Source organism: Buteo buteo, chromosome 19 (genome assembly GCF_964188355.1).
Source record: "Buteo buteo chromosome 19, bButBut1.hap1.1, whole genome shotgun sequence".
In the NCBI taxonomy this organism is placed as follows: domain Eukaryota; kingdom Metazoa; phylum Chordata; class Aves; order Accipitriformes; family Accipitridae; genus Buteo; species Buteo buteo.
Window position 1 is genome coordinate 21,704,040 of NC_134189.1, and position 26,738 is coordinate 21,730,777.

Genomic DNA, 26,738 nt, shown 5'->3' on the forward strand with positions numbered 1-26,738 from the left:
AAAAGGCTGCTGGCACAGAAGGTCATAAATAGCTCTTTGCTCTAACATCCTTGTTTTAACCTTGTGAAGTGCTGCCCCACAAACTTTGAGGTTTACTGGAGACCAGTGAGAAATAATGGAAGGCTAGCTCTTCTTGCTAATAAACCCTGACCCTGAAACTTCACTGCTGTTGGTACCAGTGCTCACTACAGGCACACCAAGCATCTGCTGCCAGCACAGCTTCTGATTGCCGCAGAGATTGCTGCTTTCTCAGACCGAAGCATGATGCTGATGTAGATCTTGCTTGTTTGGAATTATCAGTAGTTGATTTCTTTTTCATGTCATCACATTCAGGCATTCAGTCAGATAGACTTTATGCCACGTTACGCACTCCTGAAGAGGTGACGGAGACAGTCCGAAAGTATTTCCCAGAAACTTGGATTTGGAGTTTAGTATCTATAAGGTGAGGACCTTGGGCTAGTTCCTTCCTTTTTAATAAAACTGGTTTTATAAAGTGAAAATGTGAATACCCATGTTTGCCAGGCCTTTTCAGTGCCCAAAAGCCCTTCATTGTTTGCAGAGATCACTTGGCAATCCTTTGAGATGGAATTACCTTCAGCTGTGGTTAGGTTTGTCCAAGGAGTGGTTGTGGGTCTGCAAGAAGATGTAGAGTGGCCCTACAGTAACAAACATACTGTGACCCATCAAGCACAGGGGCACGTTCAGTAGGCCAAAAGGGGTACAGATAGTCACCAAAATGCCATAAAAATCATCCCTCTGTCCTTGTTCTCCATCCCTCGCCAGCTCTGAGGGAAATGCTGATCTAGACGTGACCATCCCTGACACCATCACCGAGTGGAAAGCCAATGCATTCTGCACTTCGGCAGACACGGGCTTTGGCCTGTCCCCGACAGTGTCCCTCAGAGCCTTCCAGCCCTTCTTTGTAGAGCTCACCATGCCCTACTCTGTAGTGCGTGGTGAGTCCTTCACGCTGAAAGCCACCGTTTTCAACTACCTGACCGCCTGCATCAGGGTAAGGAAGGTTCAAATCCTTCTCTGTACCTGTGTAACTTCTTCTACACCTCTAGCCTTCACCTAGCCTTCTTATCTTATCTCTGAGTATCCCTAGACCCTTCATCCCTGAAATTCTTATGTTACTCCTCCTATATACTCCAAACGCAGAACCCACAGCTCCCTGCTCCTTTGCTACTGAAGAAATAGATATTGCTATGGCTTCCTAGCTCCCTGTCTCTCACGAGCACCCTTCCCTGATTCTGCTTCTCTCTACAATTGGCAGGTCAGTGTGACTCTCGCTCAGTCTACTCATTTCCTGGCTACTCTGGTGGAAAAGGAGGAAGAATCTTACTGTCTCTGCGAGAATGGGAGGAAAACGGTGGCTTGGCTGGTGACTCCCAAATCTCTAGGTAAAGGCCTCAGGGTGCTGAAAACTGCAGGGAGGATTTTTCTGTGATGTTGTCCCTGCTCAGTATGTGGTGTTAGAGCAACACAATTTCCTCGGAAGCACTGCAGCTGAGTGTCTGTCTCATCTGGTGTTATTTAGGAGGCAAAGGCTGGTGGGCTCAAGTGTGCGAGGCTGTGTCTGGCACCACATGCAGTACCATCAAGCCTTACAGCCCTTGGACAACACCTTCTGAAGCCACAGACATTGCTGGTTCTGTCAGCTCCATTCCTCCCAGAGCTTAGATGATTGTCCCATGGGATCATCATATTTTGTTTTCACTGTTGTTGTTATGTGCTGTGGTCACAGCTCTGGTGTACATGCTGGGTAGCAGTGTGCTGAACAGCAGTGGGGCTGGTGAGTCCTGCCACTGTGGTGTTCTAGGTTCTGGAAAAGAGTCACCAAAATAGAGTCACCTTTCAATGGCAGTGCAGCTCATCTGCTCCACGATGGCTACTGATACAGATAGCTATGTTGTTCTGGGAAAGAAGCAGGGCCCAGGAGTGATAGAACATCCCCATCCATGAGCCTGCAAATTGAAACTCCTGGAAGTGGCAGTGACTCCCATTGCCTGGCTCTGCCCGGCAGGGCTGGCTGACCCCTGTTTCCTCCAGGGCAGGTGGAGTTCTCGGTGAGCACCGAGGCCCTGCAGAACCAGCAGCCCTGCGGGAACGCCATCGTGGAGACCCCTGAGAAAGGGCGGAAAGACACGGTCATCAGACAGCTGCTGGTGGAGGTATGTGGGCTGTGGGAAAGGAGGACTGAACTTTCCCACAGGCTAGAGTATATGCTGTGATGCAATTGACAGCATGCTAGATAATCTCATCTAGGATCCCTTTCCCATGAAAGGTTGGATCAGATGATGTTTCGAGGTCCCTTCTATACCTGGGCTGGTCTGTGATCCTATGATTCTATGAGATCACTACACAGCATGGCAATATGATGGCCTTACATCATCTTTATACTTTGGCAGGGCTGCATAAAGACTGCAGCTGAATAATGCTGTGCAATGTGTCTCCCAGTACTCTAATCTTTCCCTGTCCCTTACTGTAGCAGGACTCCTACTCCAATCCATCCTTCTCTATCTCCTACCTGTCACCTCCTATTTCAATACACCCTCTTTACAGCCTCTCTCCTCCATTTGAGACACCCCTAGTAAGTTTGCCAGTCAGCACATGCTGCCTCTCTGCTAGTTGAGTGGCCAAGCAAACTGACTCTTAAGCTGAGTGTTATGCAGTTCTGGTTTGCTACCATAGTCTGGCACTGGGATGAAGGTGGGAGATTCACAAGCACCTACAGGAATTTGATGCCTGTAGAGAAGTCCCCTCAAAACTCCAGATATTATAAAAGTCCATGAAAACATGTTAAAATTTTACAGCTTATCCATTTTCTGTGGCAAGAAGAGTCACTGATGCGATGTGGTACAGAAGGAAATACTGTGTGGCAGTACTGCATACCCTTTATAGGAAAATGCTAGTTTATTATACTGGATGTGGTAATCTGGCAGGTAGATTCTATGCTCTTAGCTTTTCTCTGTATCATAAAACCCCCTAATGTTTGCCTACAATGTTGTATGGTATCAGTAATGTCATCAGCTATTACAGTGTACACCATCTTCCCTTTCTATTATTAACAGACAATTTTTTTCCCCTAAAGCATCTGCAGCATTATCATAAATAGCACTGCAGACATCTCTTCAGGACAGCCCTCTAGAGCTACTGTGAGCTTTTGCTAACAAAAGCTCTTGCTGTAATGCTGCAGTCCTTTTGTTGCAAGGATGTTAAGTGTCTCTCGCTGCGTACAATAGTTGCAGGTCATCCATGTGATAGTCGTGCAGTGTTCTCCTCTCCTTTTCCAGTCCTTCCTCCAGGTACAACACCTGTCACTTAGGATCATATTTCCTGTACTTGCTTAAATTATTATTTCAGAGCTCTGTATTTCAGGTTTTTTTTGTAACTGCCTCTCCTTCTTCAGTTCACTCACTTTTCACATACCCCTGTGTCCTTGTTAAGGATTCCTCTGTCTGTATTTTCTGTCTCACTAACTTCTCACCTCTCTTGTGTTCCTCCATCCCACCCAAGCCTGAAGGAGTTGAGAAGGAAACAGCCCAGAACTCTGTGCTCTGTGTAAAAGGTAAAACCTACTCTCTCCACCCTCTCCCTTTGTTCCTGTGTGGTTTGATGGGTGGGACGTGCCTGGAGGAGGAAGATAGTGCTGCCTCTATCATAGTCCAGGTGGGCTGATATTTTTAGGTAATCAGAACATGCCCCATGAGTTGGGAGCTTGAGATATAAGACAGAAGAAAGACCTAGAGAATGGACCATCCTGCCCAAGCATCAGGGTATGAGCTCGGACAGATTTAGCATGACTATTTGCATCCCTCTTCTCTTGTGTGCTGACACTGGAGTTACAATGCTGTCTCCTGTTTTCTATCGGGCCCAGGAAAAAGCTGTAGAGACACAATCTAAAGTGTCTAACAGTGGCTGGGGGTGGTTTCATGCAGAGATGGCCTTATAGTGAGGGAAAAACAAAGTGACTGAAGTCCGGGTATTTCTAATAGGAAGTGTTACTGTCGTTTCACTGAGGCCCCCTCCCCTTCCATTAGCATTTCTTGGGACTGCACTGAAGCTGTTTGGGTCTTGTTTCTCTCTCAGGAGTGCCTGCGGAACAGAAGTTTTCCCTGTTGCTACCCTCAAATGTGGTACAAGACTCAGGAAGAGCATATTTCTCAGTGCTGGGTGAGTGAGCAGCCTGACAGAAGAACCATGTGCTGTTTCTGCCCCTCTGTGTTGGCCTCCTACCTCACATCTTTTCTCCTGGTTTTCAGCACACCTCATTCCTGTCTTTGATCCCTTCTGTCTCGAGCACTTTCCCTTCCAGTTGTGCTCTTCCTTTTCTCCTTTCTGCATGTCCTTTTGTTCAGAGTTGTCTGCTAGTGCCCTAAACTTTCTCTCATTTCTCTCTTTTCCTTTTCTCTGCTGTTCTGTGTTTCAGTCCAGGATCTTTATCAATCCAGATTTTCTTTTGTTCTTCTCTGTCATCTCCTGCTTCTTTTATTCAGTAGCTCCCTCTGATTCTGATAGGCAGCCCTGAGTATTGTTAATATCCCTCTGGTATCTCCTGCTCCCCAGGTGACATCATGGGCACTGCCATGCAGAACCTGCACCAGCTCCTGCAGATGCCATTCGGCTGTGGAGAGCAGAACATGGTCCTGTTTGCACCCAACATCTACGTCCTGGACTATCTGAACAAGACAGAGCAGCTGAGCGAGGAGGTCAAATCCAAGGCCATCGGATACTTAGTGAGCGGTGAGCTGGGACACGGCTTTTACTTCTGCTTTGGCTTTTTCCACATCCTGCCTGGGGTGGTTCTGTCAAATGTTGGCCAGGTGTGGAAAGAGAGCTTCTCTCATGCACAGATGGTCTCTGCTGTATGCTTGAGAAGGCCCTTTGCTGCTTTTTCCTTTATTATTTTCTGTTGCTTAAGCATTAGAGTACGTGATCATTGCACCCACTTTTCCCTGCTCCCTAGTTGGGTTGCAATGAAGTGCAGAGCTGTCAGGTGACCTGCTACAGTGACTTGTCCATTGTCATTAATATGTCCTGCCTTCCTTCTGAAGAAAGGCAGGTGTTGCTTCTCCTCATGCAGTATAAGCAGTGCATGGAGGTGGGGATGTACCAGTATTTCTCATTGGCCAGGAAAGGACTGACCTACTCCTCTTTCCTTTGCCTTTGCTAATACAGGTGTTTTTCTCTTCCCCCATGCCTCAGTAGACTTTCTCTGGCATTTGAATCTTGCTTTAACTCTCCATTGCAGGTTATCAGAGGCAGCTGAACTACAAGCACCCAGATGGCTCTTACAGTACCTTTGGACCACGTTATGGCCAACTGGGGAACACCTGGTGAGATTTCAATGTCACCTATGCCTCCCCATGTGCTCCTCTTTCTCACCTTCACATTTATAATAAATGCTGCATAACTAAATAGGAAATGCTGTTGTAGACCAGCAGGCTTTCCAGAGCTAGTGTGGTCCCTCTGCTGCCTCCTACTTGATGAAATAGGCTGCATCAGCCAGTTACGTAGCTGAAACATGTCCTCCCACCAGCAGCTCTGAGGACCATGACAGACAAGAAGGAGATGGAGATAAATTGGGAAAGAAGGGAGCAGGGATTTCATATCCTGACTGAGGAAGGCTGAAGAGTTGCAGTGGCAGCTCTTCTAGACTAGCATCTGCTGAGAAGGCTGATGGGAAATGTGTTTCCATATAAGTGGAAAGGATGATAATCCAAGAGCAGTGCTGTATGGTTTTCTTTTCAAGAGTGTTTGTGTGTTACTAAGCAAAGACAGCCTGGAGGAGCAGGTGTATTGCCAGTGTGACTTACTGCAAAGTTTTGAGTTGCTCCAGCATACCGTTGCCATGCATTTTCAACTTTAGGTAAGGGTAAGAATGGATAATTTCATCACCTTCAGCTTGCTTTTAATTTCTGAAACAGTATTTGGTTCTTGCCAGCATGTTGGCTTCTCGCTGCATGCCTGCTTCTTCTCCATAACTGCTTGTAACAACTCTAATAAAAACTCTTTTAACATGTTTTTCTTTACTTTAAAGCACTGGGGACTTCTGGGAAATCCATGAGACATGGCTTTCTAGTGCAAGAGTCCTCCCAGCAGACCATGAGCTAGCAAGGATTTAATTATTCTTCCCTGTCATTTTGAGTATTACTGTTATGCAGATTTTGAGCTAATTGGCATGCAATTCCCTACTTTTTCCGAACAGATTTTTTTTAGATACAGATCAACTATCACTGTCCTTCAAACTGTAGCCTCAACACAAAGGGATCACAGGGTTTTATGAGCCAAGAGAGGGACAAGAAATCAAGGTGGAAGGCAGTTTTTTGACAGATTGTTTTGATGTGAAGATATAATATACATGTGGTCTGACTAATTGGCCCACAGTTCTCCAAACCTGCTTGCCTTTCTCCAGACAGATGATGTGCACATGGGCCCACTCACCTGATGGACAACAGGCCTGCTCAGGCCCTTTCACTGCTCTTTCTCCCTTTCAGGCTCACAGCCTTTGTCCTCAAGTCCTTTGCCCAGGCCCGGCCTCACATCTTCATAGATGAGAGGCACATCCAGGATGCTTTGGTCTGGCTGTCGTACAAACAGAAGGAGAACGGCTGTTTCCGCAGTTCTGGGACACTCCTGAACAATGCTATGAAGGTAACATGTCTGCCTGGTTGGTTTTTTTGTGGGGCTAGAAGTTGACCATAAGTCAGATGGGTCCAGTTGAGCTTCCTGAGCATACAGGCAGATGGGAAATTCCCATGTCAATGGCAAGCACTTTGGAGCTGGGCGCCATTCTCTGTGATCGCCACAGTAGGAAGGAGAATGAAGGCTAACCTGCACTTGATAAGTGGTATTGATACCTCCACATTAGCTGCAAGGGGGAGGAGGCAAGCTAAGGGTCTACAAGGCAGAATAAAGTGTATCCACTAGAGTGGGAGAAAAGACTGAAGATGAGAAGCTAGGTGGGGTCAGCATCTACCTTTGTGTTTCCCTGCAGGGTGGAGTGGACAACGAGGTCTCGCTGACAGCCTACATCACTATTGCGTTGCTGGAGATTCCTCTGCCTGTAACTGTATGTGGCTGCGCCCTAACTTGAGTCAGTTATGTTGTGTCCGTCTGTGATGACACAGTACTGCCCAGAATTTGCTCCAGACTGGAAAAAGGACTTGGTTGTTGAGCCCTGTGATACCAGAATTATGTGCTGTCAATTTTGGCATTTCTGCAACATGTACACTACTTGTTTCTACACCTCATTCTGGCAGACCCCTCCTCAAAGTTCAGTGGAATTATGTGCTATTAGTAAAGCAAAAAACTCATTTCTCCCAGCCTTTTAATCACTATTTATCCCTCCCCAGCACTCGGTGGTACGTAACGCTCTGTTCTGCCTGGAAACAGCAGCAGATGAGAAAGAAAACCACGTGTACACCAAGGCACTGATGGCGTACGCCTTCGCCCTGGCAGGGAAAGAGGAGAAACGGAAGGCATTGCTTAGCTCACTTGAAAAGGAAGCCGTGAAAAAGGGTGAGTGCTCCTGCTGGGACATCTCTTTCTTCCAACCCACTGGCCTTGCATCTTCCCTTGATAAAATGGTTTTTGTTGGTGGGGCAATGGCCGCAGGAACTGGCTTCTGTGGGTGGGGAAAGGTGCAGGGAGAGGAAAAACTAGTGCAAAGGGGTTGCATTTTTGAGAACTCCCTCACAGTGCCCGGTCCTACTTCTCTGCTCCAAGGGAGTTCATCTGGAAGCACCAGGCACCATCCCCATCGGTGCTGAACTAAAGGGTAGCTCTGCTGGAGTCTCTCCTCAGTCCGCTCCTCTTGCCACACCAGGCACTGCTTAGCAAAGGCTTAGCAATGTTTACGGCTACTCCTTCCTTCCAGTGCACATGCTCAACATAGAACAAAGTTGACCTTGCACAGCACAGGGCATGATAAATCAGAGAAAAGCTGGATGTGCTGAGAGAGAAAGCGAACATACAGGTCATTTCAGAGGCCCCAGCATAAGCTCCGAGTCTTCCAGGAAATCACATAACGACTCGGAAGCATTCTGGCAGGGTCAGGCCAGACAGGGGGTTTGCCCAAGCGTTGGGGAGCAGGGTTGTGAAGGAAGTACCCCCAGCACCTTTTGCCTTCTCCGCCTGCAGGTGACTGTCAAGCCTGGTCACATTCTTTGGGTCATTTTGCCCCAGAGCTTGTCACTGCCCGCCCCCGGCATCTCTACTCCACAAGGGGAGGAGTGTCATCCTTCTTAGGTCCCTGGGTCCTCGAGCTGCCCAAGCCCATAAATGTCTGTGTGAATCTGGAGTCTAGGACAAAGTGGTAGCCAGGGCTGAGGACTGAGCCTCAGCAGTCTCAGGCTAGATGTAAACCTGCAGCAAGTGTAAACCTAACCCTTGCCTCTTCATCCTGCGTGACGGATGCATCCTGGAGGCTCTGTCCTCCCAGCTGGACCGGCAGCAGATCAAGAACTCCCTTGCAATGACTACTAATAATTGCTTCTTGTCTTGTCTCCACGCTCCCCGCCTCCTGTGAAGATGGGTCTGTTCATTGGCAGCGACCTGGGAAAGAGCCAGAGGTTGATCTCCCGTACTATCGCTACCGAGCTCCCTCTGCTGAAGTGGAGATGACAGCCTACGTGCTCCTTGCTCACCTCACCACGCAGCCGGCACCTTCCCAGGAGGAGCTGTCATTCGCGTCTCTGATTGCAAAGTGGATCAGTGGTCAGCAGAATCCCAATGGAGGCTTCTCCTCCACCCAGGTGAGCCGCTTCCCTCCTGTGACTTCACACATCAATGTCAGAGGATGGGAAGTGTCAGAGACCCAGGTGGGAGCACAGTAAGTTCTGCCAGGGCAGGGACTGTAGCCCTGCAGTATCTACCACGGTTGCCAAGTTCCCAAGAGGCTAGAGGCTGGTATGGTAGGTAGTGCTTCTGGGAATGACCGATACTTTGATTAAAGACCTGGTTTTCTTGACACAGTGGGGCAGAATGGTAGGGACACAAGGGATGTGTGTGTCTGTGCCATTGGAGAGGGCTCCCACTGTTTTTGTGTGTATGAAGTTGCTGCCTCACCCAGTGGCGAGCGAGCGAAGGCTGCGCGGAGCTCCACGCCAGGGAGCTCAGGCAACACACAACTGCTGGGCAGAGGACACGGGGAGGGAACGGAAACACGCAAAGGCTGCTCTTTCCCTCTGTCCTTTCTACTTATAACTGGAGAAAGTGAAGAACGGAGGGGAGGGTGCGTGCCGACAGCAAAGGGCAGGCTGTGGGCGGACAGGCTGTGGAAAGGCTAACCGCATCCCCCTGGGTGCCGGGACCCATCTCTTCCAGGACACAGTGGTGGCTCTCCAAGCCCTGTCCCTGTACGGAGCTGTCACCTACGCCAAGAGCGGAGCAGCTTCCAAAGTGACCCTGCGGTCAGGAGGGGACTTCCAGCAAGACTTCCAAGTGGATCCCACAAACCGCCTGCTGCTCCAGCGCGTGCCCCTGCCCCAGGTGCCAGGGGAGTACAGCACGGAGGTGTCTGGCGAAGGATGCGTCTACCTGCAGGTGAGGGTGCTGGGGGCAGGTGGCATCCTGCGAGGGGAGCCCCTTGCCAGGCAGGAGCCAGGGAGAGGGCAGAAGGGACAGGAGAGAGGGGAGAAGTGGGAGGGAAGGCTCTGGGAGAGGGAAGAGGAGAAGAAGAGCAGAGGTGTGTGGAGGAGAAAGAGGGGGAGGGAAGGATCCGCAACATGGAGGAGCTGTGAGAACAGGAGAAGTGGGGAGGCTGGGTGGGGAGAGGATCGTCGCTCTCCTGCGCCCAGCATGCACGCACACGTGCTCACACAGAGCTGCTGGCTCTTCTTTAGACAAGCCTGAGGTACAACGTGCAGCCCACACAGGAGGATGCACCCTTTCAGCTTCATGTGTACACAATCCCAGAGACGTGTGCGGACTCCAAGGCTCACAAGGTCTTTGACATAGGCGTAAATGTCAGGTGAGTCTGTGTTTGGGGCTGAGCCTTCCTGAGAAGCCATGGGAGCTGGATGAGGTCTGGTTGTCCAGGGCGAGCCAGTCTGGAAGCCCTGCAGGAGCAGCACATCCCCTGGAGAAGCGGGCAGGAGGCAGCTGGGCTGGGAGGAGAGACTGTGGAGGAAGGCCATGTCCTGCAGTGGTGGAGCTGTGTGGGTAGCCCAGGGCTGGGCTTGTGAGAGGCTGCACAGTTGACTTGGAGACCCCAGCAAGCAGGAGAAGGAGGTGCTGGACTGTCAGGATGTGGTGGTGTGCCAAGTGTTATGGAAAAGGTGGAAGTGCCCCCAGCTTCGACTTGAGGTGCACTGAGTCTTTGTTGCTTGATTCCTTAGTTACACTGGGGAGCGCAATGGCTCCAACATGGTGATTGTTGATGTGAAGATGCTGTCGGGATTCATCCCCGTGAAGTCCTCCGTGAGGAAGGTAGGAGCCTGTTTGTCAAACAAGCAACATCTATCTGCAAGACACCTTCCAAGTGTCTGTAGCAAACTAGAGGGCTTCAGGTTTTGCATCAGCTTGCTCTTGCCATTGTCATCTGCACATTTGCTATCTACAGCGTCCTCTTTTCATACCTGGCTGAAGGCCAGCACAAGGGGAGACAATGTGATGAATTTAGGAAAAATAGACTAAGTGATTTTTTTCTTTGGACTGGTGATTGGCACCTTTATTATCACTGTGTCCCAATAGCTCCCTAAAAGCATCTTCTGTTTGTAGGACATTCAAAAGTAGTGCTGTTTCCTTTTTCCCTCTGCTGGTCTGACAACACCTTCTAGCATTCTAACTGTTCAGGTCTTGGGTCACTGTTTGAGATGCCGAGCAGGTGCACAGTCTGAAAAATAAAGGCAATCATAAGATACTGCAGAACTAGCAAGCCAGAAGGAATGTATTCTCATCGAATGGTTCCATCACTGTGCTGGAACCAGGGCTCGGTCTCTGCTGGAGCCAGTCTGTAGTTCATCAGCCAGGCTGTGAAGGGAAGGCCTGGGGACCATGATACCTAGTGGCACACCAAGGAGGCAGTTCCGTGCTGCTGACTTAGTTCCCGGAGTACCCCAGTGTTTCATCCACGGTACATCCCATCCATAGGGCTGTGCAAGGGGCACAGGGAGACCACCCTCAACGCAGTAACATCTTGGTCTTCTTTCTACAGCTGGAAGGCCGCCGCGTTATTGAGCGCACAGAGTTGAGTACCAACCACGTCCTAGTGTATCTGGAAAAGGTAAGTATCCATCCGGGGCAAAGACTGGTCAGAAACACAGGCATTGGGACATTTGGCCCCATAGGGCAAAAGATCGGGGACTCAAAACTATGGCTCTGACAAGAATAGGACTGAATCTCGTCCTGACTTCTGCCGACCTTTCAGACTTACTGGTACTTTGCTCCCCAGCCCTCGGCAGGCTCTCCCCCTGCCCCGCGCAGGGATGGGCCCTGACCTCCCCACCAGCCAGAGCCTCCCCCCGTGTGGGGAAAGGCCCCAGGGTTTCCCCCTTTTCCCTCAGCCAGGCCTGCGGCCCCCGCACACTCCAGCCATGGGTGCCAGGGGAGAGCGAGGGAACCCCGGGGACGGCCGTGGGGGGGGCACGGGCCGGCGTGGACCCGACCCTCAGCCTCTGCCTCTTCCCTTCCCCAGCTGAGCAGCGAGACCCTCAGCTTCTCCTTCACGGTGGAGCGGGACATCCCCGTGCAGGGCCTGAAGCCGGCCCAGGTGAAGGTCTACGACTACTACGAGACGGGTGAGTGCGGGGCTGGGGGTGCCCCGGGGAGCCCGGGGGGGGGCCCGACGCTGCCCCGGGCCTCGGCCCTTTCCCGCCGCCTGCCCCCCTGCCTCCTGCCCGGGCAGGGCCCCGAGAACACCGCGGGGGTGTGTGTGTGTGTGTGGGGTGGGCAGGTCTGGGCGGCGGTGGCTGCGCGGGGGTCTCCTCACGGCCGCCCCTCACAGCGGCAGCCGCCCTCCCCTGAGGGAGCGGGCCGAGGAGGCCGTCCGCCCAGCCCTCCGAGCCCGGTCCCGGCGCCCCGGACAGAGGAGCCGAGCCCAGCCGCGGGCGCCGGCGGTCCCGCCTTCGGGGCCGGCCCCGGAGCGCAGCCGCGCTCGCAGGCAGAGCCTGGGCCCCCGGTGCCTCCGCTGTCCCGGCGGCTGGGCCGGGGTGGCAGCGGCGGCGTTGTCCCCAGCCCACCCCGGCGAGCTGGGGGAAGGTGCCCGGGCAGCCCTTGGGCGCGGCGGGGTGCGGGGGGGTGGCTCTGCCTCGCTGCCGCGGCCTCTGGACTCCCTCCCACCCCGACTGGGAGCTCGGCGGGGAGGCTGGGGATGGAGGCAGAGGCCGGCTGTGGGGCCTGGAGGAGCGTCTTTCTGGCACCCGTCCCTCTGCCAGGCTCTGACAGCCCGCCGTCTCCCTCCCCTTCTCCTTTCCAGATGAGTTTGCCACGCAGGAGTACAGCGCTCCCTGCTCCACAGGTAGGCTGCGCAGGAACGACTGACGTTTTCCAGCATGGACTACCGCAGGTTGTCTCTAATTAGAGTCTTTGCAGACCGTGGGTTTCCTCCGCCTGTGTATACTCTCGGCGTTTATCTTCACTGTGCCTGTTGCAGTCACTAGGCAAGCCTTAGTACAGAGGCGAAAAGCAATGCTGCCACCCGATGTCCTGTGTAAGATCGGATGCAGCTTTCATTGTGGCTCACTGAGAATAGCAATCCCACTGTTACTGCCTTCCTTCGCACAGAGGCGCTTGTCTATTCCTGCCTGTGTGTCACGTTGTACAAATAAGATTGAAATCTCTCTTGGGACTGAACGCCACGCTCAGCCTTTTGTGTGTCTGCCCTGTTCAGGGCCACGTTTGCCATGCTGCAGACGCAGAAGGGTACCGAGGAATTGCATCCCAAACATCTTGGTGAAATTTTGACGTTATTCCCATGTCTTTGGTGGGGATCTTTCAAACTCTGCTCTGCCTTATTTTTTGCCTTCCTGTGGGAATCTAGGTGCTGAGAGGGAATGTGTACTAGGATAGCTCATATTATCTCCTGGATAAATCTGCCTCCCCTGCCCAGCCATTCCCATTCTGTTACCTGTCTGTAACTGGGCATTTTTAGGTGTATCAGTTTCCCAGATTTTAACGGGGCTTGAACTCACATAGCCACCAGAACACAGAGAAGATGTCCAGGGCTCTGGACACTGCTTCACCAGGATAATTCCCTCACTCTGTCCTTTTCCCACCTCCAGCCAAGGATGAACAGATAAATGCCTGAAGAGCACATCTTGTGTGAGCCTTGCTGGATCAACTCACATGTCTCTGCCCCTAGAAGATCTTGTTGAGGGGGGCTATTGAAATGTTAGACGAGGACACCTCAACACCAAAAAGGAAGTAAAACTATAAATAAATTAAGTCTTGATTCTCATCAGATGCCTCTGGCCTTATTTTTTTGTTACTTTGTCTTGTCTCTCCTCCCTTCCATAGCTCAGATTGTGTAATGGCCTGAGATTTAAATCCAAAGTCATCCACAGCAAGGTGGTGTTTGGCAACTCCTCAGGATACTAGAAGGCAGACAGCTCTTGGCAGTGGGGAGGTTTGTCTCCATACTTGCCAGTTCTCCAGGAGGAGAGGAAATCCTACCTGTTGCCATTATACACTGGGAGCTTGACTCCCTGCCTCTAAAAGCCAGGGTTTTCTGCAATATAATCCTTGGACATAAACCTCTGATCACATATCGCCTTTGATCCCACTGTGAAATCACTGCTATGAGGTGGAAAGACAGTGTGAACCCATCCAGTCTGATCTTTCACAGCAGGCCAGATACAAGTGAAGGGAAGACCTGTGGACTCTCCCATTCTAGCAGTGAAGACATTATCTGCATGTTTCTGAACAGTTGAAGTGAAATCAGAGAGGGACTGGGAACTTAACAGTGTCATCAGTCAGAATTTCAACCAAGAACCACCTTATGAGCCAAACCCCTTGTGTTTTTCATGAGAGCTTTATCCTCTTCCCCTCAGTGGAGGCCTGTAGATCTCTTTTGGGTTTTTTTGAGTAATTTTAGTACAGGGGTTTTTTTCTTCCTCCCAACTAGGCTTATGAATTTCCAAACTTTTTGCATGTCAATTTTCCAAATTATCACATTCTCTCTAGTCTGGATCTCTCCCAGGGATGCAGAGGCAATCAGCCTTAGTTCAGTAGGTCATATGGCACCCTGTGTATTTTATTTACATGGTTCTGTGTGCAGAGGCGCCTTTGACCCTGCCAATGTAAGTTTAAGCAAACACACCTATAAGAGTCCCTCACGCAGCTTCTTTCACGTGCACAGACCCAGGTTGTCAAAAATGTAAGTCAGCAATACAGCAAAGAACTTGGACATGTTTCAGCGACGCTGAAGCTTTTTACGTTGTTGTTGTCCACGTGAGTCTCTCAAGACCCTCTTTCCCTTTCATGAGCTAGAATTCCTCACTGCGTAAGGAAAGCAGTTTGCTCTGGCCCCTTTTATAGCTGTGCCCCTGCTATGGGGTCATGAGAGACTGACTGTACCAGAGAGACACAGTCCAAGCTAAAACTGTTAGGGGCAAGCAGGTTCAAAAGTGCCAGGTCTGAAAACTTGTGCATACAGACACAGGTCTCCAAACACAGACCCTCCTTTACAGCAGGCTGTAGATGGATGGCAACAGCTCCTTCATTTTCATTCACTTTCTGGTGAGTACTCTACATGGTTATGGAGTTGGATCTTTTCTGCCTCAAATGAAACAAAGTGATCATCACGATAATTTAATTTAAAAGTCTGTAAAATCACTGGAGTATGTTCCATTCACAAAATTTGGATAATGGCTTTCTACCATGGAAAAAAGTTAACACAATGTTTTGCCTGGTTTTAAATTAGACAACACCTAACTATTGCCCATGGGCAGCCATATCACTTGTCATTTGGGGCTCCCTGGCTAGCCTGTATCTGTAAAGCAGTTTAATGTCTCTCAGCTTGACTAGGCTGTGAATCATCAAAGTCACATACTTGCAGGTCCTCCATGGCATACCGTGTAGGAAACTTCAGCAAGGCTACCTTAAGGAAGTACAGGGATGTCTGAACATTGAATTTCTATCCCCATGAAGCATGCATGGCATGCTTCAAAGGAAAATCACAATGGTCTAAAATGAAAACAGTTTAATTCAGCAACCAAAAACTGTGTGGAAAAGTAATTGCCTCATGGTAGGAAATTAGATGTTTTTACTATTTCTAAATCAAAACAAAATGCAATTAGTATTCATGCTTGGTTAGAAATTTTGCTCAGCTTTCACTGAAGCCAGTTCATTCCATAGAATTCTCTGAATATGAGGTGTCAAAAAGGTCTTGAGTGAGTAAATGCCAAATACCACAGGAGACGAAGTGACATAATATTAATATCTAGCAAAATAGATGAAGAATTTTATTTGTTCTCAATAACACTGTTTGGATAGGCACACTAAAAAAAATCGTATGGAACAACTAGCTGTGCATACTTTGGATACACAGTAAGCCATGATACCTAACAATAAGCATTTCATGAGAATAAACTGTCACATAAGATCTTTCTGCCATTCAGAAGTTAAAACCAGAAATTAATGGGACAAAACCAAGAAGAGGGGAGCATTCCTGGTGATGTCTAAGAGGACTATGGACAGTTTCACCAAAGCAACTCTATGATTTAAGTAAATGTGCCATTGAAACTAGGCTTAGGTATGTAGGTTACTGGCAAATGCATTAGCTTCTCCTTGGGAATTTCCAAGAAGCAGCAGGCTCAAGATATGGAAGTTTCCACAAGAAGGCCCAAGCTCCAACTGGAGAACAGGCCATTCTAAGTTAGCAGCTGAAGGCATAATGCATGCACACATCCCTCCTGCCCTCCCATGCACACTCTAATCTTAGAAGAGGGCAAACTGTATATCTCCTCCCACTCTTCTACAAAAGAAACAGTCCTGGAAGGGGTGTCTGTGGGGCGCATCAGAGAGGTTGAACTTGTAACATTAGCTGATCATCCAGGCTGCCTACTGGTGGGAGACACGGATAGGTACCTGCAGAGACCAGTTCAATCAAGCTTATGGTTTCTAAGCCGGGGGAGAGAAATAGTTCACAAGAAGTACCTGTCCTTCTCTGTTGATTAGACAGGATCTCAGATGACAAGTTCAGAGTACATAACACTGAGAGGGCTACAACAGAAAGGCTGACCCCAATTTAAATCATTCTGTCCCCTTGTCAGTCTTATTGCCCTGCACACAGGCATGGCTGGATGGGATGCTCTTCAACCTAAGAAGCCAGGGAGATTAAAGCTGTGACTGGAGGCTGAGCAGGAAAAAACAGAATTGGGAATAAACTGTTCAAAAATCATTGGTGAGTACAGTTAATTTATTTGTAAAATTCATTTCCCATTCCTTGCAGGCACTCTTCATCTGTCACTCCATAGATGGTGGTGGTGGTAGTGAGGCAGGCGGGTTCCAGCAACTGGGAGTATTCTTCATGCATTGCCCTGGTCTGCTTCCTCTGCAAGGATGGAAGAAGATGGGAGGGTACAGGAGTTAGAGCAATATGCCAGTTCCCTCTCTCAGGCCAAGAGACAGAGAGAGCAAGATGTGGGTTTGGGAAGCCAGGTTGTGTGTGAAGCATGGTATAGGAGAGTGAGTTGCTGTTTGTTTGACCAGGGTTGAGGGTCATCTATAGCACTCAAAACTCATGTCACCTTCAAAGCTATGTGAGTTTGAGAGAGGGCTGAGACTCCTTCTGACCCACTAGGAGAGAGATAAGCAGAGCGGGATTTGTCACAACTGGGATGGACACAGGAGCACAGTGCAAACAGGCAGCAAGGATGTCCACTGCAGCAATGAGAGATGCTCTTAATGTGTATTTATTTCTCTGCAGAGAGTGGAAGGAATCTGCTGCACCAGTACTAGACAGGGCAGGGAAGGAAGCTTTCTGCCTTTCTGCTTTGCAACTGAGATCTGCCTCTTAGTGCAGACCATCTTTGGACACCTAGACCAGTGGATGGACCTCTTAACTAGTGACTTCCAATAATCCTTTCCAAAGAAGGTAAAATCTCTGCCTTTTAACGGACATGGGGAAGAGTAGCTTAAAATCTAGAGCCTCCCTACTAGTCTCAGACTGGATAACCAGGCCACACCAATATACCCTTTGGAAATGCTTTACTGTCCACTCAGTGTCTGTCTTAGGGCTTATGATCCTTTTTTCCATGAAGGGAGGCTGTAGGCCCAGAATCAGCTGAACACAGCTGTACCTACGGACACAACCCAGGTTAGCAAGCAGTACGGAGCAAAAGTGTGGGAGTTCAGGCTTTTTTCCAAGACACCAGATAAGAACACTAAAGGAGGTAAGTTTCACCATTTACTGCCAGCAAGAGACAAAGCTTTTGCCACCCTCAGGTCCAAATCACTTTTTCTCTGCTCTCAAATGCCACAGTCAGGACCTGTGAAAAACCACTTCCCAGGGTCATAGTGCTTTCCAGAAGCCTCCATATTCCAAACACGTGAAACTGGGCAACTGATGGGAAGCCAGATCTGCCAGTCTTGGTATTGGAAGACTTCATACAGGACAGGAGAAGTATCCCTGTTCAGGGCCTTCCACAGAAGCTCCTACATTTCCTGTGCTCCTAAGTGAAACACATGTGGCCTTGCACTGCAGAGAATCCCCCAAAGATCATAGCTTCTCTGTCCTGCCAGCTCAGACTCCAAACCAAGACTGAGGGCTGGCTGCCTAGGGTCATGACGAATACCTGTCTCAGACCTGCTTGGGCAGCAGGGTAGCTGAGCAGGAAGCAGCTCCACATAGTAGCTACCAAAGGCAAACTTGCCAGCTCTCGGGATCCGAGGAGAATAACATTGCTTAATGGCATGCGACAATGTGCCAGCACCACTGCGGGCTTAGCTAGGTAGAGTTGCTAAGCTTGCTAGGGTGCCATATTGGAGAACTATGATCCCCCCCCAGACGAATGATGTAGCTGTGTGTACGGGTAGGGGTCTACCACTGGGGCAGTTTTCTGTCACCATACAAGAGAGGCAAGGCCAAGTTCCTATAGGAGCCAAACACTTACCTCTTCAAAGCAAGGGCTGGGAGGGATTCCTCTGTAATGAGGACTCCCTACTGCAGGTGTGGCTTCATGCTCAGAGTAGGAAGCGAGGAGCTAAGAGCAGCACCACATTACAGCTTTAGTGAAAAGGTATGCCAGGGTTGGGCAGGAGGTTCTGGAGCACAGCACAAAATCATGGTAGGTCAGACCATGACATGCTGCTTTATGAGTTATCTTTTGGTGGTCTCGATTTGCTCTATTGCTCCAGAGTGCTTTAGGGGAGGAGTGTGACAGGTGGTTTGAAAGAGCCAAATCCCGTCAGCATGATCCCGCAGCTATGCTAGCTGGAGCTCTCACAAAGGACCAAAGGACACCTCAAATCTGAGACAACAAGAATGATACAAGAAACTGGAACTCAAAGAAAAAGCCCAAGGGGCAGTCACAGAACAACAGGGACATAACCTTCATTCAAGCCAGGAGAACCTGACTATGGAAACCACTCTGAGAATTCAGGGGTGGTGTATTTTGAATGAGACAACAACATTGTACCTCCCATGCCCTCAGTTTTGTATACAAAATCTGGGCCTGTGAGTTGGGCCAATCTCATCCAAATTGCCCATTGAGCAGAAAGAGACAAGTGCTGGCTGGAAGAACAAAATACAAGGAAGAAGATGTAAAAAGTGTGAAGGGAAGGGCTCTCGGTACACTACCTGTGGAGCAGGGAGCGCTGTACTCCTGTGTGGCAAACTCATCTGGAAAAGAGAAGGGAAGGGAGAAAGCGGGCTGTCAGAGCCCCTCGGCAGCCCTGGCAGAGGGACGGGTGCCAGAGGGAGGAAGGTCAAGAGGGCAGAGGGTGTCAGAAGGGTGGGGGACACAAACAAGTTAGAACATGCCTGAAGGCTACAGACACATCCCATGTGGCCCTGTGCAAAGGAGAGACCAGTCCGGCCGCGGAGGGGGCAGGTCTGGGCGGCGGTGGCTGCGCGGGGGTCCCCGCATGGCCGCCCCTCACACCGGCAGCCGCCTTCCCCTGAGGGAGCGGGCCGAGGAGGCCGTCCGCCCAGCCCTCCGAGCCCGGGACCCTGAGATGATACAGCATCAGATGGACCTCTGACCAGGGCACTACATATATATATATTTATACATATATATATGGAGAGAGCGGGGAAAAAAAAAATCTATAAAGGAGCATAAAAACATGTCTTTATTTTTTATTTATACCTAGATGCACTTTATATATGTATATTCATTTAAGTATGTATAAATACGTATATAAAGATATATAATATACAGGAGCAGGAGGCAGGGGGGCAGGCGGTGGGAAAGGGCCGAGGCCCGGGGCAGCGTCGGGCCCCCCCCCGGGCTCCCCGGGGCACCCCCAGCCCCGCACTCACCCGTCTCGTAGTAGTCGTAGACCTTCACCTGGGCCGGCTTCAGGCCCTGCACGGGGATGTCCCGCTCCACCGTGAAGGAGAAGCTGAGGGTCTCGCTGCTCAGCTGGGGAAGGGAAGAGGCAGAGGCTGAGGGTCGGGTCCACGCCGGCCCGTGCCCCCCCCACGGCCGTCCCCGGGGTTCCCTCGCTCTCCCCTGGCACCCATGGCTGGAGTGTGCGGGGGCCGCAGGCCTGGCTGAGGGAAAAGGGGGAAACCCTGGGGCCTTTCCCCACACGGGGGGAGGCTCTGGCTGGTGGGGAGGTCAGGGCCCATCCCTGCGCGGGGCAGGGGGAGAGCCTGCCGAGGGCTGGGGCGGAGGTGTCTCCTATGAGACAGAGACAAGGTCAGTGGCGGACAGGTTTGCGTTCCGTGTTTACGAGCCCAGAGATGCTTAGCGTTGCTCTCCATCTCTGTGCGTGCTATTGCCAGCGCGCTGCAGAACTCCCTGTGTGCCCCGCGGCAGCCCCGGGTCAGTCCTCACCTGCTCTATGTACAGCAGAACGTGGTTTGTGTTAACTTCTGTCCGTTGGATCTGGTGAAACCAGGCGTTTGAGAGCTGGAAAGAGGAGACATGGAAGAGGTTGCTGATCTGAAGGGAAGTTACTCAAATCTCCTTCAACTCATCTAAGCTTCCTCCCGCCCTAGAACCTCAGCAGGTGGATGCTGAGAAGTAAAGCCCAGGAGGAGTACTTCCCAGGGGACTCGGCAAACACTCTTGTGTGAAGCCCTGCACAGTAAGTCTTCCTCCAGTTCCCACCACCTCATGCTCTCACTCCTCCTACACACAAAAATGGAATGAGGGACTGGCGTTGTCACTACCATCGTACATCTCCCAAGCCTCCTGAGTCCCTGGAATTAGACCCGATGGTCTCCTTATACCTCTCTGTCTCAGGGCCAAGCTGCATGTATATTTGAGCTGCTGCAAGCTACCACAAGTGCTTGAGGGGTGGGAAGGGAGTGCTGCTGCTGGCCTCCCTCCTTCACCCCTCCTTCACAGGTGAGGGGTGGAAGACCTGGAGGAAAAGACAGACAGGTCCACCAGTGGAGAAGATACCAGGAGATGAATTCGATGCTCCTTTAAATAAGAAAATTGATGCCCCTGATTAAGGACAGATCTACTTAAAGAACTGCTTCACACAGCATCCTACCTTCCTCACGGAGGACTTCATGGGGATGAATCCCGACAGCATCTTCACATCAACAATCACCATGTTGGAGCCATTGCGCTCCCCAGTGTAACTAAGGAATCAAGCAACAAAGACTCAGTGCACCTCAAGTCGAAGCTGGGGGCACTTCCACCTTTTCCATAACACTTGGCACACCACCACGTCCTGACAGTCCAGCACCTCCTTCTACTGCTTGCCGGGGTCTCCAAGTCAACTGTGCAGCCTCTCACAAGCCCAGCCCTGGGCTACCCACACAGCTCCACCACTGCAGGACATGGCCTTCCTCCACAGTCTCTCCTCCCAGCCCAGCTGCCTCCTGCCCGCTTCTCCAGGGGATGTGCTGCTCCTGCAGGGCTTCCAGACTGGCTCGCCCTGGACAACCAGACCTCGTCCAGCTCCCATGGCTTCTCAGGAAGGCTCAGCCCCAAACACAGACTCACCTGACATTTACGCCTATGTCAAAGACCTTGTGAGCCTTGGAGTCTGCACACGTCTCTGGGATTGTGTACACATGAAGCTGGAAGGGTGCATCCTCCTGTGTGGGCTGCACGTTGTACCTCAGGCTTGTCTAGAGGAGAGCCAGCAGCTCTGTGTGAGCACGTGTGCGTGCATGCTGGGCGCAGGAGAGCGACGATCCTCTCCCCACCCAGCCTCCCCACTTCTCCTGTTCTCACAGCTCCTCCACGTTGCGGATCCTACCCTCCCCCTCTTTCTCCTCCACACACCTCTGCTCTTCTTCTCCTCTTCCCTCTCCCAGAGCCTTCCCTCCCACTTCTCCCCTCTCTCCTGTCCCTTCTGCCCTCTCCCTGGCTCCTGCCTGGCAAGGGGCTCCCCTCGCAGGATGCCACCTGCCCCCAGCACCCTCACCTGCAGGTAGACGCATCCTTCGCCAGACACCTCCGTGCTGTACTCCCCTGGCACCTGGGGCAGGGGCACGCGCTGGAGCAGCAGGCGGTTTGTGGGATCCACTTGGAAGTCTTGCTGGAAGTCCCCTCCTGACCGCAGGGTCACTTTGGAAGCTGCTCCGCTCTTGGCGTAGGTGACAGCTCCGTACAGGGACAGGGCTTGGAGAGCCACCACTGTGTCCTGGAAGAGATGGGTCCCGGCACCCAGGGGGATGCGGTTAGCCTTTCCACAGCCTGTCCGCCCACAGCCTGCCCTTTGCTGTCGGCACGCACCCTCCCCTCCGTTCTTCACTTTCTCCAGTTATAAGTAGAAAGGACAGAGGGAAAGAGCAGCTTTTGCGTGTTTCCGTTCCCTCCCCGTGTCCTCTGCCCAGCAGTTGCGTGTTGCCTGAGCTCCCTGGCGTGGAGCTCCGCGCAGCCTTTGCTCGCTCGCCACTGGGTGAGGCAGCAACTTCATACACACAAAAACAGTGGGAGCCCTCTCCAATGGCACAGACACACACATCCCTTGTGTCCCTACCATTCTGCCCCACTGTGTCAAGAAAACCAGGTCTTTAATCAAAGTATTGGTCATTCCCAGAAGCACTACCTACCATACCAGCCTCTAGCCTCTTGGGAACTTGGCAACCGTGGTAGATACTGCAGGGCTACAGTCCCTGCCCTGGCAGAACTTACTGTGCTCCCACCTGGGTCTCTGACACTTCCCATCCTCTGACATTGATGTGTGAAGTCACAGGAGGGAAGCGGCTCACCTGGGTGGAGGAGAAGCCTCCATTGGGATTCTGCTGACCACTGATCCACTTTGCAATCAGAGACGCGAATGACAGCTCCTCCTGGGAAGGTGCCGGCTGCGTGGTGAGGTGAGCAAGGAGCACGTAGGCTGTCATCTCCACTTCAGCAGAGGGAGCTCGGTAGCGATAGTACGGGAGATCAACCTCTGGCTCTTTCCCAGGTCGCTGCCAATGAACAGACCCATCTTCACAGGAGGCGGGGAGCGTGGAGACAAGACAAGAAGCAATTATTAGTAGTCATTGCAAGGGAGTTCTTGATCTGCTGCCGGTCCAGCTGGGAGGACAGAGCCTCCAGCATGCATCCGTCACGCAGGATGAAGAGGCAAGGGTTAGGTTTACACTTGCTGCAGGTTTACATCTAGCCTGAGACTGCTGAGGCTCAGTCCTCAGCCCTGGCTACCACTTTGTCCTAGACTCCAGATTCACACAGACATTTATGGGCTTGGGCAGCTCGAGGACCCAGGGACCTAAGAAGGATGACACTCCTCCCCTTGTGGAGTAGAGATGCCGGGGGCGGGCAGTGACAAGCTCTGGGGCAAAATGACCCAAAGAATGTGACCAGGCTTGACAGTCACCTGCAGGCGGAGAAGGCAAAAGGTGCTGGGGGTACTTCCTTCACAACCCTGCTCCCCAACGCTTGGGCAAACCCCCTGTCTGGCCTGACCCTGCCAGAATGCTTCCGAGTCGTTATGTGATTTCCTGGAAGACTCGGAGCTTATGCTGGGGCCTCTGAAATGACCTGTATGTTCGCTTTCTCTCTCAGCACATCCAGCTTTTCTCTGATTTATCATGCCCTGTGCTGTGCAAGGTCAACTTTGTTCTATGTTGAGCATGTGCACTGGAAGGAAGGAGTAGCCGTAAACATTGCTAAGCCTTTGCTAAGCAGTGCCTGGTGTGGCAAGAGGAGCGGACTGAGGAGAGACTCCAGCAGAGCTACCCTTTAGTTCAGCACCGATGGGGATGGTGCCTGGTGCTTCCGGATGAACTCCCTTGGAGCAGAGAAGTAGGACCGGGCACTGTGAGGGAGTTCTCAAAAATGCAACCCCTTTGCACTAGTTTTTCCTCTCCCTGCACCTTTCCCCACCCACAGAAGCCAGTTCCTGCAGCCATTGCCCCACCAACAAAAACCATTTTATCAAGGGAAGATGCAAGGCCAGTGGGTTGGAAGAAAGAGATGTCCCAGCAGGAGCACTCACCCTTTTTCACGGCTTCCTTTTCAAGTGAGCTAAGCAATGCCTTCCGTTTCTCCTCCTTCCCTGCCAGGGCGAAGGCGTACGCCATCAGTGCCTTGGTGTACACGTGGTTTTCTTTCCCATCTGCTGCCATTTCCAGGCAGAACAGAGCGTTACGGACCACCGAGTGCTGCGAGGAGAGAGAGACTGAGCTGGAGCAGCCAGAGCTCACACTGAGGTCCGTCTTAGAGCAACAGAAATCGGATGGTGCCTATGGACCCTTGATGTCCCCACTTTCCTGTCTGACAAAGATTGTACCGTTTTATATCCCTTCTGCCCCAGGTCTGATAACCCCTGGAATGATTGGGCAGCCAAAGGCTCTTCCTTATCTTGTATCTGCTTTTCTTTAATACATCTTCTTGTAATTTTTTTTCCCAGTTCGATTTAAAGACTGTGAAGCAGGGCTTCAATCCTTCTGCCTTGAGAAGAATTACTGTTCTGATTGTGTCTCACAGCAAGAGGAGTTCTCTGATACACTTCTTTCTACATGTACTGGATACTTGCCTTCCTCCTCCAGCTATCACCCTGAGACTGTTCTGTGCTTTGACCCTCTGATCTATCCTTTCCTTTTTATTGTTTAGTTCCCCTTTTCTAGGGCTTTCTGAAAAAAATTCATTTTGCTGGTCCTTGATAACATAGCTTCTAGTTTGGAGGCAAGTTCTGTCTCTGCACAAGAAAGAATACATTTTTTTCTATTTTCTGGAATATTTTTTGTGACATGTTAACATCAGCAATGCATGTCTTTTTGAAGCCAGGATCTCAAGTATGGTTTAAGAGCGCAATCACTGCAGCAAATCAAAATGTAGCTACTTTACATAGTGTTAACTAACAGACACTCTGGCCCCACAACCTTTCAGCATGACACGACTATTCCTCATTTGTGCTGGAAAACCTGCTGTAAAATTGAAGCAGTAACACTGCAGGGGGGGCATGCTATGATCTGAAGCCTAATAGCACATTTACAGCTTAATCAGTGGTCTAGAAGGAAAAGACTTATTTTTCTGTGGCTTTGTACTTTGCCTTCACTGGGTGTCTACTGGAAGATGACTTTTGTGGACACTTTTGGAGAAGCAATTCAGCTGTTTTTGAAAAAGCAAAGAATAAAACCAAAATTGGTTGGGTCTATCCCTCAGGTAAGGTTTCCTATGCTTACTAGTGTTTGTAAGGTAAGCGCTGGGGAGGAGTTCAGTCTAATGACAGGACGTGGCAGTAGATACACGTGCTCAGGACAGTACTAATAAGTTTTTTATGAGGGGTCTAATATGGCTTATTTTATTTACAGAAATACTCTGCATGCTTGCCAATAGCATTAAATACCTAAGGGCTGTGCTGTGCTCAGGAGTTCATGCAGCTTAACTTGAAATTAACCCATATCCCAGTCAAATTCTTACAAACCCCTTCATATTCAGTGGCACTTTTAGGCTCAAGGAGATGAAAAACATCCTTGTTATCCAATACAGTTCTGCCTGAGAACTTGCCTTCTAAACACAACACATACCAAAGAAAGAATACTCTTCTGGTGAAGTTAATGTTATCCATGTCACCCCACTGCAAAATAATTCCTTCTGCTTGTTCTTAATGGTACAGGAAAAAAACTTCCAACAAAAAATAGTCCCTACTACACTTGGAGCAGAGGGATTACAGCAGCCTGGCAACCATCCTGGCTCAGCAGTCCTTCTGCTGCAATTCACACCCCAATTTTACCTGCACCAGAGGCTTGTCTCACAGTGAGGGGATAACAGACCCAGGGATCAGAATGACCAAACCCACATTGCTTTTAAATAGGCCTCAGGATTTTCACAGACTACTGTATATGGTATTTCCTATAGGTATACCTTATTCCCTATAGGTATACCTTATTCCTGAAGCATTAAGGATGGGGATTTCCCATAAAACAATGTAGAAGAGGCAGAAAAAATGAGAATGAATCCCTGAGTGTGCCACCTTTTTTTACAGACCTGTGCTGTTGTGTCAACACAATAAGCCCATACAAGTGGTTCAACAAGAATGTACTATTCCAACAAACAAAAGGAGATTTTTGTGGGTGTAGAAAAACTATTTGGCTCATTTCAGAGATTTAAATATTATTTAACTCACTGTTGATCCAAGCTGTACTCTTTTAAAGGAGCAAAAGCATGATTCTCTACAAAAGAACTCTCTCCAGGTTTCAGCTGGGATAGAGTTAATTTTCTTCCTAGTAGCTGGTACGGTGCTGTTTTGGATTTACTGTGATAACAATGTTGATAATACACTGATCTTTTAGTTATTGCTAAGTGGCGCTTATCCTAAATTAAGGATTTTTCAGTTTCCCATGCTCTGCCAGCAAGCAGGTGTACAAGAAGCCAGGGAGGAAGCATGGCCAGGACAGCTGACCTGAACTAGCCAAAGGGATATTCCATACCACAGAATGTCATGCTCAGTATATAAACTGAGGGGAGTTGGCCAGGGGGGGCAGATTGCTGCTTGGGCATCGGTCCGCGGGTGGTGAGCATTTGAATTGTGCATCACTTGTCTTTTCTTGGGTTTTCTTCCTCTTTTTTTTTTTGTTATATTACTTTTCATTACTATTATTATAATATTTTTTATTATTGTTGTTATTATATTTTATTTTAGTTATTAAACTGTTCTTATCTCAACCCTCAAGTTTTACTTTTTTTTTCCCCGATTCTCCTCCCTGTCCCTCTGGGAGTGGGGAGGAGTGAACGACTGGCTGTGTGGTGCTTAGTTGCTGGCTGGGGTTAAATCATGACAAACTCAGAAAAAGATCAAGTGAAAGATGTATATGGGAGACAGGATTGGACAGGGACGGAAAATGGAGGAAAAACATTATTCCAGTCTAGGCTTGAAAGGAAAGAGTATTCAGACAGGATTTCTTTCAAAAGATAAAAGGACCTGATAATCTGGGAGGCCACTAATAGGGCAGGTTAGTGCCATCTCTGGCTCAGGTTGGGGTACAGACACATACGGTTACAGGCAGAGGAATCTCCAGCAATGCAATAGTGATGTAGGCCGTCAGCGTGATCTCGTCATTCACTCCACCCTGCAAGGAATCACAAAAATAGATGTTGATCCCTCACAGCACCACTGGCTTCTCCCTGTACTACTTATCTACATCCTGCAGGGACAAATTCTTCCTAGCCTCCTCATGGTAAGTCCTTCGGAAGATGCTGTTGGCT

General features: G+C 50.2%; 2 protein-coding genes across 5 annotated transcripts in view; one reads left to right on the plus strand and one right to left on the minus strand.

The window, feature by feature from the left end:
• The window catches only part of A2M (alpha-2-macroglobulin), a 31,393-nt gene extending 17,997 nt beyond the window's left edge, over nt 1-13,396 (plus strand). For both annotated transcript variants that reach the window (XM_075051596.1, XM_075051597.1), the window contains 19 exons: nt 334-442; nt 784-1,012; nt 1,277-1,403; nt 2,053-2,174; nt 3,520-3,571; nt 4,093-4,176; nt 4,570-4,746; nt 5,255-5,339; nt 6,501-6,657; nt 7,001-7,075; nt 7,359-7,524; nt 8,536-8,759; nt 9,331-9,549; nt 9,849-9,976; nt 10,344-10,434; nt 11,162-11,230; nt 11,642-11,744; nt 12,422-12,463; nt 13,227-13,396. In XM_075051596.1, coding sequence (XP_074907697.1) covers nt 334-442; nt 784-1,012; nt 1,277-1,403; nt 2,053-2,174; nt 3,520-3,571; nt 4,093-4,176; nt 4,570-4,746; nt 5,255-5,339; nt 6,501-6,657; nt 7,001-7,075; nt 7,359-7,524; nt 8,536-8,759; nt 9,331-9,549; nt 9,849-9,976; nt 10,344-10,434; nt 11,162-11,230; nt 11,642-11,744; nt 12,422-12,463; nt 13,227-13,252 — 2,285 coding nt within the window. In that variant the 3' untranslated portion in view covers nt 13,253-13,396. The remainder of the gene's footprint in view (nt 1-333; nt 443-783; nt 1,013-1,276; nt 1,404-2,052; nt 2,175-3,519; nt 3,572-4,092; nt 4,177-4,569; nt 4,747-5,254; nt 5,340-6,500; nt 6,658-7,000; nt 7,076-7,358; nt 7,525-8,535; nt 8,760-9,330; nt 9,550-9,848; nt 9,977-10,343; nt 10,435-11,161; nt 11,231-11,641; nt 11,745-12,421; nt 12,464-13,226) is intronic.
• A 1,957-nt stretch (nt 13,397-15,353) lies between these two features.
• Nucleotides 15,354-26,738, minus strand: part of LOC142042088 (alpha-2-macroglobulin-like) — a 41,948-nt gene continuing 30,563 nt past the window's right edge. For all 3 annotated transcript variants that reach the window (XM_075051599.1, XM_075051600.1, XM_075051601.1), the window contains 10 exons: nt 26,528-26,602; nt 23,527-23,692; nt 22,292-22,515; nt 21,502-21,720; nt 21,075-21,202; nt 20,617-20,707; nt 19,950-20,024; nt 19,430-19,532; nt 18,746-18,787; nt 15,354-16,498 (listed from right to left, as the gene is read on the minus strand). In XM_075051599.1, the coding sequence (XP_074907700.1) occupies nt 16,473-16,498; nt 18,746-18,787; nt 19,430-19,532; nt 19,950-20,024; nt 20,617-20,707; nt 21,075-21,202; nt 21,502-21,720; nt 22,292-22,515; nt 23,527-23,692; nt 26,528-26,602 (1,149 nt within the window). In that variant the 3' untranslated portion in view covers nt 15,354-16,472. The remainder of the gene's footprint in view (nt 16,499-18,745; nt 18,788-19,429; nt 19,533-19,949; nt 20,025-20,616; nt 20,708-21,074; nt 21,203-21,501; nt 21,721-22,291; nt 22,516-23,526; nt 23,693-26,527; nt 26,603-26,738) is intronic.